General features: G+C 37.2%; 1 protein-coding gene across 1 annotated transcript in view; it reads right to left on the bottom strand.

The window, feature by feature from the left end:
* LOC150090718 (S-phase kinase-associated protein 2-like) overlaps positions 1 to 18318 on the bottom strand; it is a 57712-nt gene that overhangs the window by 2139 nt on the left and 37255 nt on the right. Inside the window, exon 5 of the mRNA XM_090379633.1 lies at positions 9744 to 9858. Coding sequence (XP_090235759.1) covers positions 9744 to 9858 — 115 coding nt within the window. The remainder of the gene's footprint in view (positions 1 to 9743; positions 9859 to 18318) is intronic.

The raw sequence follows: 18318 nt of genomic DNA, 5'->3' as shown, positions 1-18318 counted from the left end.
ATCCCATCTGATGTTGTAGGGGTAGGTAGCTTGAAGAAATTCAAGGAAGAATTAGATAAACTGTTAGAGGGAATGGACAGGTGAAATGGGAAGTGATTTTTTTTTTTCTATTTTTGGCTGATGCTATATAAGCTTGGTTTCTTGAGTAATTTGCCACTGCTACTACTAATACTAATAACCAATGCATTTTGATAGTAAATGATTTTTTTTACTGAAAAAATGCAGAACAAGCTCACTTACAAATATCTATTTTACAATTTAGAAGTTTTATCTTGAAAATAGTGAATGCAACAAATGTATCCCTTTCAATGATATACACACTTCAACACTGAGTAAAATTCTTCATAACTTTGGAATGCATTTCTCATTTATCATGGCAAATTTTTTGTCTTGAGTTCTTCAGTAATTTGTGATCTAGATGCATATACGTTTGTAATGCAGTAGTGTTTGTAATGCATCCTCTATTGACACAAGTCAAAGGTAATCAATTAAAAAACCACTGTAATATATGAAACATGATGCTGAATGCTCTAATGCTCCATAATAAACTGACCTTTCCTTAGCCTGTTGCACAATCCCACTAAAAGCAGAGGCTCCTACTGTATATGTGAAAAAGAAAACACTGATAAAATGTGTGAGCTATTTTTTATGGACCCTGTATTGTTTTGACTCCAGGTGTCAGCAGTGTCACCGTGCATGAAAAGATTTCACTGCTGTCAATGCAAATTTCAGAATATTCTTAAAAGGTACAAATGGCTTCAACAGGAAACTCTCCTGTGCAAAAACTTACACTGATATAGATTCTACCCCAAGTATATGAAGGGGTTAAATAAAAGTTGCAGTTTATGCTGAGAAAACATAGTATAGAAAATTATATAACAATCTTTGAAGTTGTTGATATATATTTTTTTATTTCATTAAGGACAATCTGCAGAGCCTATAACAGTTTCAGAAGTGAAACTGTTAACCTTGAAATAATATCAGATTCAGACATCTAAGTAGAAATAAACACATCCTTCAATAAGCAGGTTAAATTCCTAATTGATTTTAATAATATATGTGGTTTCAATTCTAATCTAACCAAGGACATTTTCATCTATAATATTTTAAGCTCTACTTACTTTTTTTTAACCGAATCTCAAATATCATGATCCTCAATCACTACTCATCTAATTTGTCATAACTATTTTATACTATTACACAGTATCTATTCTTGCACTTTGTATATTTCCAGAATTATTTAACTTCATAACCTTCATCTATTTCCCGGAGAGATTTCTGCTCATCAACATTATTTAAAACATTGTCACATAATTGATGTGACAACTGCTTCATTAGCAATACTGCTAATCAGAACTGTTACACTCTTGTTTTATGCATTTGTTTTGACAGTCTTTCAATATGTATTTGCCCTTGCCTTTACTGATGTTCCAAGTTTTCTGTTATATAATCCTGTAGTTATTAATTTTATTTAATAACTTTCAAAGTGGTACTTATGCATATGCCCACTGTGATATTTGTTGTCAGACTTCCTAAACTGGAATCGCCTCTGATTTAAAATCTCTTTATTCTGTTAAATTCACCAGTTGCCTCTATCATTCTCCCAGCCTTTGCTAATCACTTGGAACTCTTGGGCATCCTTTCGTTGAAACTCTACTTTCTCCAATCTAAGTTTCCTAACAATAAGGCAGTTTTCCTTGGTGATTTTAATGTTCACAACTACATGTGGCTTCAGTTTCCTAGTTACATAGACCCCCAGCTGGAAAAGATGCCGAGACTTTTGCAATTATTAATGACCTTACAGAACTTGTGCATTTACCCACCAGAATATCAGACACTCCTAACCACAGATCTAAAAAATATCTCAGATCACAACTTGGTGATGGTCTCATCTTTGATGGAGCCCCCCCCTCCTCTTATTGACCTTACCAGCCTCTTGTCATTTGGTATTACAGGAATGTAAAATGGAATGACCTGCACTATTTCTATTCCTATTTTCTTTGGTTGGATTACTGTTTTAAATGTTCTGATTCTCATCTTTGCTCAGATTGTGTCTGTGAAATTATCCTTGTAGGAATGAAATTCTTCATTCCACCATAAAATCTCAGACTTTAACTAAACTTTTGTTTTCCAAATTTCCACCTTCATTTTCTGCCTACAATAAAGTTCACAACAACTGTAAAACAATTATTTATCAATACAAACTTGATTTTTAACAGGCTAAGAGTAGGAAATTTGCCTTTTGTCCAAATGGAGTTGAGCCTTCTGCTCTCTTGCAAAACTATTGGCAACAACTTCTTTTCATCTATACCTCTACCTCTGCATCAACCTGGTGGTTCTTTGCATCCTAGGCTAGAGATAAGGCTGATTTATTATAGAATCTCACTTTTCTTCCAACCTTGTATTGATAATCTTGGTATATCACATCTGACCACACCAAACACATCTTGCTCATTGCCTCCCATGGTCTTCTGTAAGAAGGATATTAGAAGAATTATTTAAAATCTTGATTCTAAGAAAGCTTCATGTTGTGAAGCTTTCTTGACATTTCTCTTGTTTTGTATCACCTCTTACACTTTCTTGTTCTACTGGATATAAGCAAATTTCCTTCTGTATGGAAAGTTGCTCTTAAAAAGGATGAAAATTCCCTCCCAATTATTATCCCGTTCCACTTATCCTACATTTTCTAAAGTAAGGAGAAATCTACCCACTGCTCACTCTAATGACAAATGCAAAGTACTGCATATGGGTAGCAGTAACCACAGAGAAATGTACCAATTGTGTGGTACTACACTCAGGGTGGTAGAGAATGAAAAAAATACCTAGTGGTAATTGTGCAGTCAGATATGAAGTTTTCTGAACAGAAGACAGGCTGCCAGAGCAGGTCATGGGGTCTTGTCAATGATATACAGGAATTTTGATAGTAGGGAAAAGGAGGTGATTATCCCTTTGTATAAGGCAATGGTCAGGCCACACCTTGAGTACTGCATACAGGTCTGGAGGCCTCATTTTAGGAAGGATGTACAGTTACTAGAATGAGTACAGAGAAGGGCAACAAGATTGGTGAGGGGAATGAAGGGGTCCTCTCACCAAGAAAAGCTTAAGTTCTGCAAATTGCAGCATCTGGAGCCTAAGCACCTGTGAGGTGATCTGATTGAGATGTATAAGGCTTTGAATGGTTTGAGCAGGCTCAATGCTGATGGGATTCTTCATCATATTACGAACCTGAGGGGGCATAAATTCAAATTGAGGAAAGACAGTTGTAGAACAGACGTGCAGAAGCCATGATTTGCCTTTAGCTAGTGGGTAGTTCATTGCTGGAACAAACTTCCATCTGTCGTTGTGCATTACGAACCTGAGGGGGCATAAATTCAAATTGAGGAAAGACAGTTATAGAATAGACGTGCAGAAGCCATGATTTGCCTTTAGCCAGTGGGTAGTTCATTGCTGAAACAAACTTCCATCTGTCATTGTGGAAGTTGATAACTTAAATGAATTCAAGGAAGAACTGGACAAACTTTTAGAGTGCATGGATGGGTGAAATGGGATTTTTTTTTTTTTTGACTGATGCTGTATAAGCTTTCTTTCTTGCATCATATGCCTCTACTAATGCTAATACTGGCTCAAACCTTCCATCTTATCAGTGATCACCAGTATGGATTCCATCAGTGTTGATCCACTAGTGCTATATTGGCTTACGTCACTCATCTTTGGACAAATTTCATTGCAAAAGTTGACAATATTCAACCAGTTACTATTGATATTTCCAAGTTTTTTGATTATGTTTGGCATAAAGGCCTTCTATCCAAGCTGCCATCTTAAGAACTACATTGCTTTTTTTGAATTGGTTAGTCAGTTTTCTCACTGACCACTTGCTGAAGGTGATGCTAGATGCTCTCGGTCTTCTAACTTTTCAAGGTTCAGTTCTTTTGCTCACTCTTTTCCTCTTGTATATTAACAACCTTCTTTACACTCAATGGATATGCTATTCACACTTTTGTTGATAACAGCTCACTACATTCTATCTTCCATTTGTGAAAAATTACTCTGCACAAACATTTTCAACTTCCCAAATATCCACCACCAAATCCCTAAAATACCACTCACCAGGTGATTTTGTTCACTCCAATGGGGGTGAACAAAATGTAGTTAACTTCAACCCTTCTAAAACTTGGTCCAGTTTTATGTCTCACAAAACAGTCTACTGTCAGTCATCCTGACTTCCAATCTTTCTTGACATAAGCACATCACCAATATTGCTTCCTCTGCATCAAGAAAACATGATTTTCTTTTTCACTTTTGGCATTACTTTTTCTCTACACATTACTGACATTACAAATCTGAAATCTGCTCTACCACAGAATGTTGTTCCTACGTATGGGGTAGTGGCCCCCAAACTTTTCTCAAGTTCCTTGACTCTATTCAAAAGAGAACAATCAGGTTAATTAACGAAATCTCTTCACTTTCTGTCTCATATAAGTTCAGTTTCTGCAAGCCTTTTCTATAACCACTTCCATGGGCACTCTTCTTCCGAATTGGCATCTGTAATTCTGCCCCTCTCTTCCAAACCAGTCTGAACACATGCCTCAACCAGTCAACATCCATTCATTGTCCAATTCCAAACCCCCAGAACTAACTTTTCCTCTTCCTCATTTATCCCTTCTATTCTCTGGAACAACCTTCCTTCACATGCATTTCCCAAAAATTATAATCTACAAAAATTCAGGTCTAATCTCAACAAGTATCTTTTTTCTTCTTAACCTTCAATCCTTCACAGTACTATTTTTCAGTATTTCAGGTAGAATTTTTTTCAGCCTGGACTGTACTTGTTAACAGGAGAGATTGCTTCTACAGGGATGGGATACACTTAAATAGAAAGGGTGCAAGAATATTTGCTGATGCTATCGAGACAGTGTTAGGTGGGTCAGAAAACTGCTAGCTTGGGGGGAGACAAAGACTAATAGATTAACAGTAGCCACTGGCAGAGGTGAAAGAGATTCTTGAACTGCTTCTATTGAAATGAGCAGAAGCCTGAAAAACAAGATGCAGGATATTTCAGAGACTGCTGGGAGTCATTGTGGTACAAGTAAACACATGGGTTGTGTTAGGGTAGCTAAGAATAGAAACAGGTGCATGTATACTTGTGTGTACACCAATGCTAGGAGTTTAGTAAATAAATTTGATGAATTTGAGGTATTGCTCAAAACATCAAAGGCAGATATTGTTGGGATTTCAGAGACATGGTGCCACACAGATATAACGAATGCAGAACTGGAATTTGGTGAGTACAATGTCTCCCCATAATACAAAAAGGATAGACAGGATAGGAAGGGAGGAGTGGTTATGCTATTAGTTAAGAAACACAAAATCCAAGGAAGTGAAGCCAGTCGACATCGCTGGACAGTGCAGTGTCGAGTCAGTTGGTGTGACATAAGCATTGGGAGATCAAAATTGAGAGTAGGAGTGTGCTATAGGCCCAATGATTCTGATGAGTATAATAAGAAACTGTACAGGGAAATAGAATGGGACAGTAAATCAGAAAGTCTTATAATGGGAGATTTTAATTTCCCAGATATTGACTGGAATTTGGGGGCTGGTCACTCACACACTAGCAAAGCTTTTGTGGATTTATTGTATGATTGTTTTCTACATCAGCATTTTTGGGAGGCAACTAGAGGGAGTAATACTCTTGATTTGATTATCAGCAGTGATTCTTCATGCATTAAGAATCTGCAGATAAATGAACCACTAGGTGGCAGTGATCACAGTGTGCTGAAGTGGAATTTACTCAGAGGTAACTACCATTAGGAATAAAGGGAAGGGTTATTCCTTTCGTAAAGGTGACTACGATGGACTGAGACAGTATTTGAATTCTATACAGTGGTACCAACTGATGATGTTACCAACAGCAAATTCAAAATGGGAAGCATTCAAAGAACTTATCTTGGAAGCTACTAGGCTTTACATACCAACTAAGAAATATTGTTCAAGGTTTAGGCCAAAATGGATGTCAGATGAACTAATGAGGCATATGGCAGAGAAGAAAATTGCATGGGATACATACAAATTAACACATGACACAAAAGCCTATGATAGATACAAGTTGATCTGTAACCAAGTTACAAAGGAGGTTAGGCAGGCGAAGGCAGATTACGAGAAATCTTTGGCAAGGGATGCAAAGAAAAACAGCAAAGAGTTCTTTACTTATGTATACTCTAGAAGGAAGGGGATGAACCAGATTGGTCCACTTGATATCGATGGGTCAACTGTTGATGATCCCCGCTCAGGTAGCTAACAAACTAAATGAATATTTTGCATCGACATTCACACATGAGGATTTATTCGGCGAGGGGAATGCCAGAGGTGTATTCAACTCTAGCAGTAAGCTAGAGAATCTTGTAATAACTGAGAGTAAAGTGGAGGAGAAATTGTTGAAGATAAACACAAGAAAGGCACCTGGGGTGGATGGGATCTATCCAGTTATATTAAAGGAGGCAGCAAAGGAAGTAAGCAAGCCCTTAGCAATAATTATGAGAGCTTCCTTGGACTCAGGGAAGGTACCCACAGACTGGAGATGTGCAAATGTGACGCCAATTCACAAAGGAGGAACAAAGGCTGACAGAAGTAATTATAGACCTGTGAGTTTAACTTCTGTTCCAGGAAAATTAATGGAGCCACTGGTTAAAGAAGCACTGCAGGATCATTTAGACAAGACTTCAGTTATAGCTCAGACACAGCATGGTTTTGTTAAGGGGAAGTCTTGCCTGACTAATTTGATTGGATAATATGATGCAGTCACAAAAGAACTGGATGCAGGGAATAACTTTGATATTATATACTTGGATCTTAGAAAGGCTTTTGATACTGTTGCACATGGAAGACTGCTGCACAAATTGGAGCAGTGTGACATTGGAGGCAAATTGCCGCTATGGATAAAGAGGTGGTTGAGGGGGAGAAGACAGAGAGTGGTAATCAATGGACACTGCTCATCGTGGATTAATGTTATTAGTGGAGTCCCTCAGGGCTCAGTGTTGGGTCCATTATTGTTTTCTGTATTTATAAATGATATCGATGATGGTATATCAAGTTTAATGTCAAAGTTTGCAGACGATACAAAGGTTGGCAGGGTCGTCAAGGACACTACTGACACTATGCTGCTGCAACAGGATCTGGAAATGTTGAGCAGATGGGCTGAGAGGTGACAAATGAAGTTTAACATTGACAAATGTAAAGTACTACACATGGGAAACAGCAACCCCAGAGCAACGTATCAACTCTGTGGTACTACACTGACAGTGGTAGAGAATGAAAGGGACCTGGTGGTGGTTGTGCAGGCAGATATGAAGTTCTCTGAGCAGTGCAGACGGGCTGCAAGAGTAGCTCATGGTGTATTGTCAATGATATAAAGGAATTTTTCTAGAAGGGATAAGGAGGTGATTATTCCCTTGTATAAGGCAATGGTCAGGCCACACCTAGGGTACTGTATACAGGTTTGGAGGCCTCATTTCAAGAAGGATGTAGAGCTGCTGGAACGAGTACAGAGAATGGCAAAAGATTAGTGAATGGAACAAAGAAAGGCTTAAGTTTTGCAAATTACAGTGTCTGGAGACTAGGCACCAGCGAGGTGATCTGATAGAGGTGTATAAAGCCTTAAATGGTTTGAGCATGCTCAATGCTGATGGGATTCTTCCTCTTGCTCAGAATAATCACCTGAGAGGGCATAAATTCAAATTGAGGAAAGACAGATGTAGGATAGATGTGTGGAAATTTGCCTTTAGCCAACGGGTGGTTGATAGGTGGAACAGACTTCCATCCCTTGTCGTGGAAGTTGATAGCCTAAATAAGTTTAAGGCTCAGCTGGACAGGTATTTCGAACGAACAGAGGGGTGAAGTGGAAGCGGTTTTTTTTTTTTTTTTTGGCTGATGCTGCATAAGCTTGCTTTCTTGCATAAAATGCCTCTGCTAATGCTATAATACCTTTCATGTTTGAGGTTTTCTTTAAAAAAAAAAAAAAAAAGAGCTTGCAATTGGTAACTGTAAATAACCAATTGAAAGAAAATACAATTAGGTTTATAACTTTAAAAGCAAAATGTGTCTTCCACATATTTTGCTAAACAGCTAATGATGATAATTATTTATTAGAAATACTTTTATATACTTATAAGGAAAAGGGAGTGCATTTGGCTGAACCAGTTGTTTATGAGCTGTTCACTGCAGACACATTGCCTATCCTCATTCACGATTATAGAATTGTTCTTTCTTGATATGTTACTTTCCTTTCAGCTGAAGACAACAGTAGTGTGTAAACATATTGTAATATGTGATGATAAGTTCTTTCTTGATATGTTACTTTCCTTTCAGATGAAGACAACAGTAGCGTGTAAACATATTGTGATATGTGATGATAAATTATACTGGGGGGGGGGGTTCAAAAAAGATTTGTATTCCCCTAGAAATAGTTGTGATATCAAGATGAAATTTTTTGATACCATGAAATCTCTATAGCAAACACAAATTTTGGTTTTGATCTGACAATTATTCATTTTTTTTTCTTTTCAGCACTGAATGAAGTGAAGTGTCACAATGGATAAAGTGGAATACAGATCGGTTCCTCTTTCTGCAAGGGGAAACACCCAGAAAATCCAAGATTTTCAACTTGGTCGCTGTTTATGGAGAAGACTGTCCAGATTGCAGTGTTGTTGCACATTAGTATAAACAATTCAAATGTGGAAGAACCTCAATGTATGATGAAGAAATCCCAGAATGCTCAGCAACTGCTGTCATAGAAGTGAGTGTTGCAAAAATCGAGACATTAATCCTGGAAGATCGTCACATTAGTGTCAAAGAACTAGCTGCAGAATTCCAAATTAGTGTAGGTCTGTGAAGAACATCATCGACATCATGAAATGTTGTCGATGTGCCAGGAGAAGCAAGGGGAGTTTTTTTTTCACGGCTAGTCACCACGGATGAAACTTGGATCCATCACTATTATTATTCCAAAACTAAACAAATGTAAAAACAATGGAAGCATGCAGAATCACCACCCCTCAAAATGGCAAAAGCGCAACCAAGTGCTGGCAAGGTGATGCTGTCAGTGTTTTGGCATCAGCATGCTGTGATACTAACAGATTACTTTCAAAAGGGCTGTATTGTGATGGCAAGATATTATTCTAACCTCCTTATAAAGCTGTGTGACTCCGCTCCATAATAATGCCCCTGTGCATTCCCTGCATCATGCAGTGAGGTGTGCACCCATGAATGTGGGTTTGAAATGTTGCCATATCCTGCTTATTCCCCCAACTTTATACTCAGATTTCTTCCTCTTTCCACCCTGAAGTTCTTTCTTCATTGAAATTACTTTGCTGCTGATGATGAGGTGAATTTTGCTGCTGAGTCATGGTTTGAAGGACAGGCAGAGGACTTCTACCAAATTGGCCTTCTGCAGAAATGTATTGGGATGTGGCAAAAATGTGTCATTTTGTCTTGTGACTATGTTGAAAAACTGTAATATATGGTGTTTGTTTCAATCTTCTATCACAACTACTTCTGGGTGAATACAAATCTTTTTTTTCCTCATACATAGAGAAAACTTAATAATTTATTTATTTTAAACAATAAATTTTACACAGTAAAATTTATTGTTAAAAAAATCAATTCTTCATCAAATTAGTAATATGATATGTAGATGAATATTATTAGGTATTAGTTCAAAATAAAAAATCAAGCAGAAAATTATTACTTACATCATTACATTGCTCAAGATTTAGGAATTTAAGACTAGGAAGGCATGAAGGCACTTTGAGCAACCATATTCCAGTCACCCTATACAGACCTACCAAGTCCAAATACATCAGCTCTCTGAAAACAAAGCAAGCATATTTAAGGTATACGAATAGATGTGGGTTTTAAAATTGTCCAAATATAAGTTCAACTCAGTGGAGCAACTATGTTCTTAAGAGCATGTCCTTTTAAAGAAAAGCTATTTCTTTAATTCTGTTCTGATGGTTTTATCTTAACCTTGTTAGCAGAAGTAATACTCAAAATAACTGGAAGAACTCATATTTTTTAAAAAGAATTTTTCATATTTTACTTCAATTCTGAGAGACTAAAAAATATTCTACATTACTGGGATTATTCAAATATTATTCAAATATAAAAACAAAAAAGATGACAGCCCCAGATTATGGTACTGCATTATGTATGCAGTGTAAAATATATCCTCCTCAATTCAATATTGAATTACTCAAAATTATTTATTTTGCAGTTGCCACTACCTCTGACCAAAGATACAGAGTTTGTAGGCATTTTAGTAAGAATTATTTAAAATTTGCCCACAATGAAATTCAAATTCTGAATTGGGACTGGGATTCCCTCTAAGCTGTGAGCACGTGTGGCTGCACAGTAGTAGTACTGGAAGTGCTGCGCACTAAATTTTCAAGCGTGCACTATATTCTGGAATACAGGTGAACACGGTCACTCACAGGTCTCAGCCTGCTAAGGACTCGTTCTTATGTAGGGTTTGCATATTTCTATTACTGGAATACAGTGAAACTTCTCCTAACGGACACCTCTCGTTAACAGACATCTCTCTACAACGGACATTTTCAAATTCCCCAATTTACCTCCATTGGTTTTAACATGTTTGCAGCTTCTGTCTAGCGGACATTCTCTGTAACGGACGCGGACAGGCAATCTGCACTGTTTCGTTTAGATTAGCACTTAATTTGATCTTCCCATAACGGACTGCAAGAGAGCTCACGGCCCTTTTTCTAGGAACTTTTCTTCCACATATTGCCTCAATCTATTTTCTATTTCCGATACTCTGATTATCAAGGTTTACGTCGCAGTTGTAAACCCTTTTTCAAGAATTTTTAAGGCACGTGTAAAACTTCTGATGAATTCGGTGTGTGCAGGGGCGGGGTGAATTTGGTCGGCCTTTCGTCTTTTGAGTTTCAGTTTTGAGTTTTGTTCAGTGTCGTGTGAAGTGCACAATCTCTTCTCGTAAACATTTAACTTTAAAAGATAAAGTCGAATTCATTAATGCGTATGATCGGCAAAAAAATAGTGTTCGCAATCTCGCTGCAAAATTTAAAATCGGGAAGACGCAGGTAAGCGACATCCTAAAGAAAAAAAATGAACTGCTCAAACAATTTTGGCAACACGGAAATGATCATGTTCAAAAATCATTCCCGAAAACTGTTGGACTTCAAATTGACAATGTTACGTATGAGTGGTTTTGTCGCGCACGTGCTAAAAAAATTCTCATTAATGGGCCTATTATTAGGGAAAAGGCTTTGGAGGTTGCGAAATCTATGGGAGTAAAAGAGTTCAAAGCTTCTGTGGGATGGCTAGACAAGTTCAAAACTCGGCATAAAATTTCTTGGAAAACCGTAAGTGGTGAAGGTGGATCTGTTGATACCGGGGTTGTAACAGAGTGGCCCGTCAAATTGGAAGATTTATGTCGTGATTTTGAAGCTAAGGATATTTACAACTGTGACGAAACAAGGTTGTTTTTTAAAGCTCTTCCTGAAAAAACAATGAGTCTAAAAAACGAAAAGTGCCAGGGTGAAAAAATTTCTAAGGAATGCTTGACTGTACTATTGTGTACAAATATGCTGGGAGACTTTGAACAACCTCTTGTTATAGGAAAACCACAAAATCCTCGTTGTTTCAAGGGCATAAAGTTGAATCCTTTGAATGTTGACTGGAAGTCTAATAAAAAAGCGTGGATGACACGAGATATCATGAGCGAATGGATAAGTCACTTTAACCAAAACATGATTCGTCAAAACAGAAAAATTATTCTTTTCATGGATAATGCTGCATCTCACCCGCACATTGAATTTTCCAACATTCAAATCGTTTTTCTGCCACCAAACACATCTGCAGAGTGTCAGCCCTTAGATCAAGGGATAATAAAAAATTTTAAACTTCACTACAGAAAAACGTGTTTTAAGACATCTCATTGCAAACATGAACGATGTAACATGTGCGAGTGACCTTGCAAAGAAAATCAGCATCCTAGATGCGATTCAATGGATTTCCTCTTCAGTAAATGCAATTAGAAAACAAACTGTCGTGAACTGTTTTGTAAAGTCTGGCTTCTCAAACGCAAAAATTGAAGTTGTGAACAGCAATGTGGAGCACCAAGAAGAACAAGAACTTCAACATCTATTGATAATGTATGATACTTCAGCTACAAGTGACCCTGGCTACAAAGATATAGACTCGAACCTCACTACAGAAGATGGTGCTCTAGATATCAACGACATTATCATCGATATTTTTCAAGAAGTTCCTCATGAGGATGAAGAAATGGAAGGAGGTCATTCTGTCAAAGAACATATTAACGACGAACCACCGATGAAAATAGAAGAAGCACTCATACAAATCAATCATTTAAAAATGTTTTTCACCGCTGAAGAAGATACTGAAGGACTTTCAATGGTTTCTTCACTCCAAACAAATGTTGAAAACAAAATTATCAGCCGGAAGAAGGTGCAGAAGAAAATAAGTGATTACTGTATGTATTTTTCTTAAGATAAAGTCATAATATGCATAGCACAATTGTATGTATATTATTTACAAAAATATTGTGCAAAATCTGTATATAATTTAATTTAATTTTACATTAAACATTTAACGATTTTTCTTTATCTCTTGTGTATGTAATTGTATATTATTTACAAAAATATTGTTCAAAATCTGTATATATTTTAATTTAATTTTACATTAAACGTTTAACGATTTTTCTTTCTTTCTTTTTTTTTTTTTCTCCCTCAGACTTCTTGTTAGCGGACACTTCTCTCTAAAGGACACATTTTCATTCCCCATGGCTGTCCGTTAAAGGGAAGTTTCACTGTACATATTACATGTTTGCACAAAAACTTAGAGAAGAAATGAGGGGAATTTCTAATTAAGTTATATTGACCAGATAATGTAGCAACTCCAGTATTAAGGTATTTAATGAATTTATAATATAGTGTTAAAAATAAATAAAATGAAAGAAGAAAAACTGATTAGTAATATGTAGCATTATTGTGCATGAAGTATGGTGTTCTTGTTATGGATAAGATTTGCTCTCAACACAAGAAGACTACTAAAATAAAAAAATGAAAAAAAAAAAAAAAAAAAAAAACCTTGAGATATTCCAGCACTAGTTGAGACAGCCAAGATCTCTCAGCTAGTGCTGAAATATCTCAAGTTTTTTTTTTTTCTGATGTACAAAATGTTTTCTGCTGGTCCACATATATGAATAGTATCTTTTTTAAACAGCTCAATATATAGTGTACACGATTTCTGTTGTGTAACTCAAATGTGATATGCTTACACTGAAGATTGTGAAAACGTTAAGCATAAACTAAGAATGTTATAATGTTACTTGCAAAGTTTTAAAAGAAAGTTTACTTACCTGTAGTTTAGCATTCTTTTTTTTTTTTTTTTTTTTTTTGTTATCTGAGCTGGTAGATTAATCGAATACTGAAAGGTATGCTGCATAATAAATTTGGTCACAATATACTAGAATGTTACTATTGCATACGAAACATGGTGAATTACAATGCATCAGTGGTTGATGTTTCCCATGAATACGTGTTTCATATGTTGGCTGCTAGGACAGGCAGAAAGAAAGAATGTGAAAGTAATGAAGTGAAGCAGCTGATTTAGATATAGACTGTAGAGAAACAAATATTCAGGAAATTTGGGTTAAATTTTAAAGTTTGTTCTAATTTTTCTTGTTAAATGTAAATTATTTAGAAAGGTAGCTAAACCAAAATAGGAGGAGAAGGTAAGGTACATAATTTATAGATTTTTTGATTGTTAGAACAGACTTTTGTTGGTTTGAAAATGTTATACTGAAAATCAGAGTGATGACTAGTATGGAATATTTACATAATTCATTACTTGATATGTAAAGAGTTAATTGATGAATATATTAATAAACAGTTATTATTTAATTATGCTTCTAAATAAACATCTGATGCAGAGAAAGGATTAAGTTCTAACAAAATAAAATCCTTTTTAACACAATTTTTTAATTAAAAAGTGAGCATTACTCATTATATCAACTATAACTTTTATTGTAAACTCCACTGACTTGTTGGTCATGCCGGAGTATAAACAAGAACAAGAAAGTACACATAAAAATGAGTGGTGATTAAGAGAAAAAGAAATAAAAGTTATATTTCAATATTCTGTGGATGGTTATATTTTATTATATTTATTTTAAGGGAATTTACATTTGCAGTTATGAATCAACAGAAAATGGATACATAAAACAATAATCGTAGTTACAATGTTCAATCAGAGAACACTCAGAACGATGGTAATAATGTTGAAACGATGCTGAGCCATGATTCCCTGATTCTTATCACAAAGTTCTATTCCAAAACACTTTTATCAGCTGCAGAGGCACTCCAAGAGACAGCAAGATACTGGTAACAAGTGTTTAACTGTTATCAGTAACCAAGTTAACATACATCTGTTCTTGCCTTTGCAAATAATGACTAATTCTGAAAGACAGAACAGAGTATAAAGTAATTAGACATGCTTTGCTGTTTGTTATTTGGTTTTTAGGAGCATTAGCAACTAAGGCCATATTGCTCGGGGGATATGCGGTGGTCTTTCCCTGATCTTTCCGCATTCTCCGTATTTGGTGGTCACGCACTGCTGCTCCTGCCCACCTGGCTACAGAGGCGCCTCATGCTTTGCTTGAGGGACACACCAGCAAGAGAAGAATAAGAGGGAGAAGAAAACAGTGCAAACAGGAGAATAAACTGATTGATTTTATATAAAGTTATTTAATGAAGAGAACCTCAGTAATGTCGTTATGGTTGTTTTGAAATAATGAGTTATTTCTGAAAATATTTAAATTGTAAAGATTTCAACATACTGTATATACAGTGAAAGGACAGAATTCATGGGATACCTGGTTCTGGGCAAAGTGACGCTGTTACCCCTCTCACTAGTGGATGATCCCACTGCTTCACTCTATTGCAGAGGTGGTACAGAAATTGCACTATCCCCATTCGACAGTACCAAGAGTATATCGGGAATACGTGATTTCCGGAATAACATCTCATTGTGGACAGTGCTGTGGGCGGAGAAAGGTGGTGGATGAACGTGGCCGTTGATGTCTGTCTCGTGTTGTTTCAGCCAACCGGAGAGCGACAGTGGCACAAATCACCACCGTCTTCAATGAAGGAGGTGCCAAAAACATCTCCACCAAGACCATCAGGCGATCATTAGCCGCAATAGGTTATGGGAGCTGCCGACCCCCCAGAGTCCCATTGCTAACACCGACACTGGACCTTGGATGATTAGAGATGAGTTACCTGGTCCAATGAGTCCCATTTCCAGTTATTTTGAGCGGATGGGAGGATGCGTATCGGGCAGAAACCGCAAAAAGCTATGTACCTGTCATGTCAACAAGGAGCTATTCGGGCAGGTGGACGGTTGGTAATGGTCTGGGGAGTGTTCAGCTGGCACACGTTGGGACCTCTGGTAAGCCTAGACGCATCTCTGAACAGTCCAGGTTATACATCCATCCCTGCAGACCATCTGCATCCCTTCATGGTCATCGTGTATCCACAGGGCAATGGACTCTTCCAGCTGGATAACGCGCCTACCCACAGAGCTGTGGTAACTAGAACATGGTTCAAAGAGCATTCCGTAGATTTTATCACCATGGAATGGCCTTCCCGTGCAATGGACATGAATCCTGTGGAGCATCTTTGGAATGCTGTGGAAAGGTCTGTTCAATCTTTGGATCTTCCACCCAGGAATGCGATGGAATTATGGATAGCGGTGCAGCAAGCATGGATGGAAATACCCGTGGAACGCTTTCACGAACTAAATGCCTCGCTGTGTGACTGCTCTTATCTGGGCGAAAGGTGGACCTGCCCATCACTATTGATCCATCATCATCATGGGTTGCCATCCCATCTGGGGTTGGCAATCATCATCTGTTAACATCATGAAATAATTGTTCCACAGTTTTGCCTGTCCATTCCTTCAAATTATCCAGCCACGATATTCTTCTTTTTTCCTCTCACCATTAATTCTTCCAGTCAGAATGATTTATGGCACTGCACATTCTTCTTGATGTCTCATAATGTGACCAAAAAAAATAAGTTTTTCATTTCTTGATTAGAGACAGCAATTTCCTGTTGACTGAACTCAACACTTCCACATCTGTAACTTTAGCTGTCCATGGAATATGTAATATTCAATACACGTACATCTCGAATGTCTCCAATTTCTTAATCGTTGCTTTCTTTAATGTCCAAGTCTCGCAACTGCAGAGTAGTGTGGGCCAAATGTAGCACTCCATTACTCTTAGTCAAAGATTTAGATCCAATTGCAGATTACATAAAACACCTTTCATTTTGCAAAAGGCCAGTCTTGCTATTTCAATTCTTCTTTTAATTTCAGTTGAATCATCCCCTTTGTCATTAATTTCTGTTCCTAAATAGACATAACTGTTAACTTTTGATCCATACAGTCAGATAATCTCCACTTTGTCTTTACTGGCAATATTCCATATATGCTGACAGTACCTCATGCATTTTCCTTGCAGCCGTACTACACCATTGAGAAAACTTCATGTTTAATAGTATTACAACTACTAGTTCTCCTTTCATCTTCAACAATCCTGAGTATATCCCCCCCCTCCCAAGGTTGATAATTTAATTTGGATTTACTGTGAAGCAGGTTCAGAACCTTGCATTTAATAACATTAAATGCTTAACCATTTTTTTGACTGGCTGCAGTGCAGATTCAGGGTAGGGGCACATGCCCCCCTATTGTTTTTTGAAGAATATCCACCAATCATTTAAATTCCCTTTAGCTACAAAAAAAAAAAAAATTTTTTTTTTCACTGTTAACAGGATTTTATCTATTTTTGCATTGTGGCTCAGCTATTTTCAACTGACTGCAGTTGCCAATGCTGATGTGATTGCCATTCTAGTTCAAGGCGTCACGCAGTTTGGTTGTGCATAATGTTTACTTCAAAGTAATTCAAATTTTAGCTGTGTGCCTGTGTCTGCCGGTCACATTATGTTTGAGTGTCATATTTGTTTTGTTCCTAGTTTGTGCACAAACAAGGCACAAAATGGTGCCCCTCCTGTCATTTTTTTCTGGATCTGCCACTGACTGGCTATATAATTTTTCTAAGTATTGCTGTAGCAACATATCCTAGTTATCAGTCAAAAAAATCTACCCGCCTTAATATCCAGCAAATTGATCTGTAATAGTGCCACAGAAAAGGTTAGGCTGGCAAAGGCAGATTATGAGAAATCACTGCCAAAGAGTGGGGATAATATATGTAAAACCACTGTTTCATTTGAATCTTGCAGCCATTGTTTTCGTATAGAGTTAGTGGTAGGTAATTCAAATTTTGAATTGTAGTAAATAGGTAGCTCTAACATAAAACTACATAGCGTAATACGAATCACTGCATTTAGAAATCTATTATATAGTCTAGTATTGATAATTAATTAAGCTTATTAATTTTCATTGTTAATATCGTTATCATGCCCCAGACTAGAGCAGCAAAGCAACAGGCACAAAGTAGTAGGAGTGCTGTAACTCAGAGGAGAACCTGGGGTGGGGGGGCCAATTCTCAAATGCATCAGCCTAAAAAAATGTGCAGCTTGTGAAATGTTTGCAGAACTCTCTGGAACAGGACATGAACTAGCCAAGGTGCAGAGAGTGTCAAGAAATTAGGCACAAACTCAGCATTCTGATCGGCGCTTATGAGAGTTTGAAGAGTCGGTTAGATGCCCTCGAAGGTATTCAAATATGGGACCCATCAAGCTCTCAGCTGCCCAACTCAACAGCAGAGCTGACTCTTGTGCATCAGGCAACACAGTGGCAATCTCTAAGACAGAATGCGCTGATCCCACAGGAATTAGTTATTGTTGGTGGCTCTATTGTCAGGGAGATGGGTTATATATTTGTGTAAAAAGGATAGGTGGAATAGGACCATGGTATTTCTACCAGGGGTAAAAGTTGCTGTTTTAGAACAGATATCATCTTTTAAGAGCACAAAGGGGGATATTATTGTACACGTTGGCATTCATGACATTAAGAGTAGGAGATCTGCAGATTTACTTAACAAGTACAGGTCAATGCTGAAAAAAGCCGTGAGTTAGGGTTAAATTTGAAAGTGTCTGCAATTCAGCCCAGACATAATAGAAGGAAGTATGTGATGAGAGCCTTATAAATCAATTTGGCCCTGGAGGGATTGTGCAAGGCTCATGAGGCAGAATTTTTCTCAGTATGGCCTGTGCTTGTAAATCCACTTTTGTGGATTTACTG

Source organism: Mastigoproctus giganteus, chromosome 1 (genome assembly GCF_048544385.1).
Source record: "Mastigoproctus giganteus isolate SK-2022 chromosome 1, ASM4854438v1, whole genome shotgun sequence".
Classification (NCBI taxonomy): domain Eukaryota; kingdom Metazoa; phylum Arthropoda; class Arachnida; order Uropygi; family Thelyphonidae; genus Mastigoproctus; species Mastigoproctus giganteus.
Note: the sequence above shows the minus strand (reverse complement) of the source record. Positions and strands in the feature narration are given on the sequence as shown.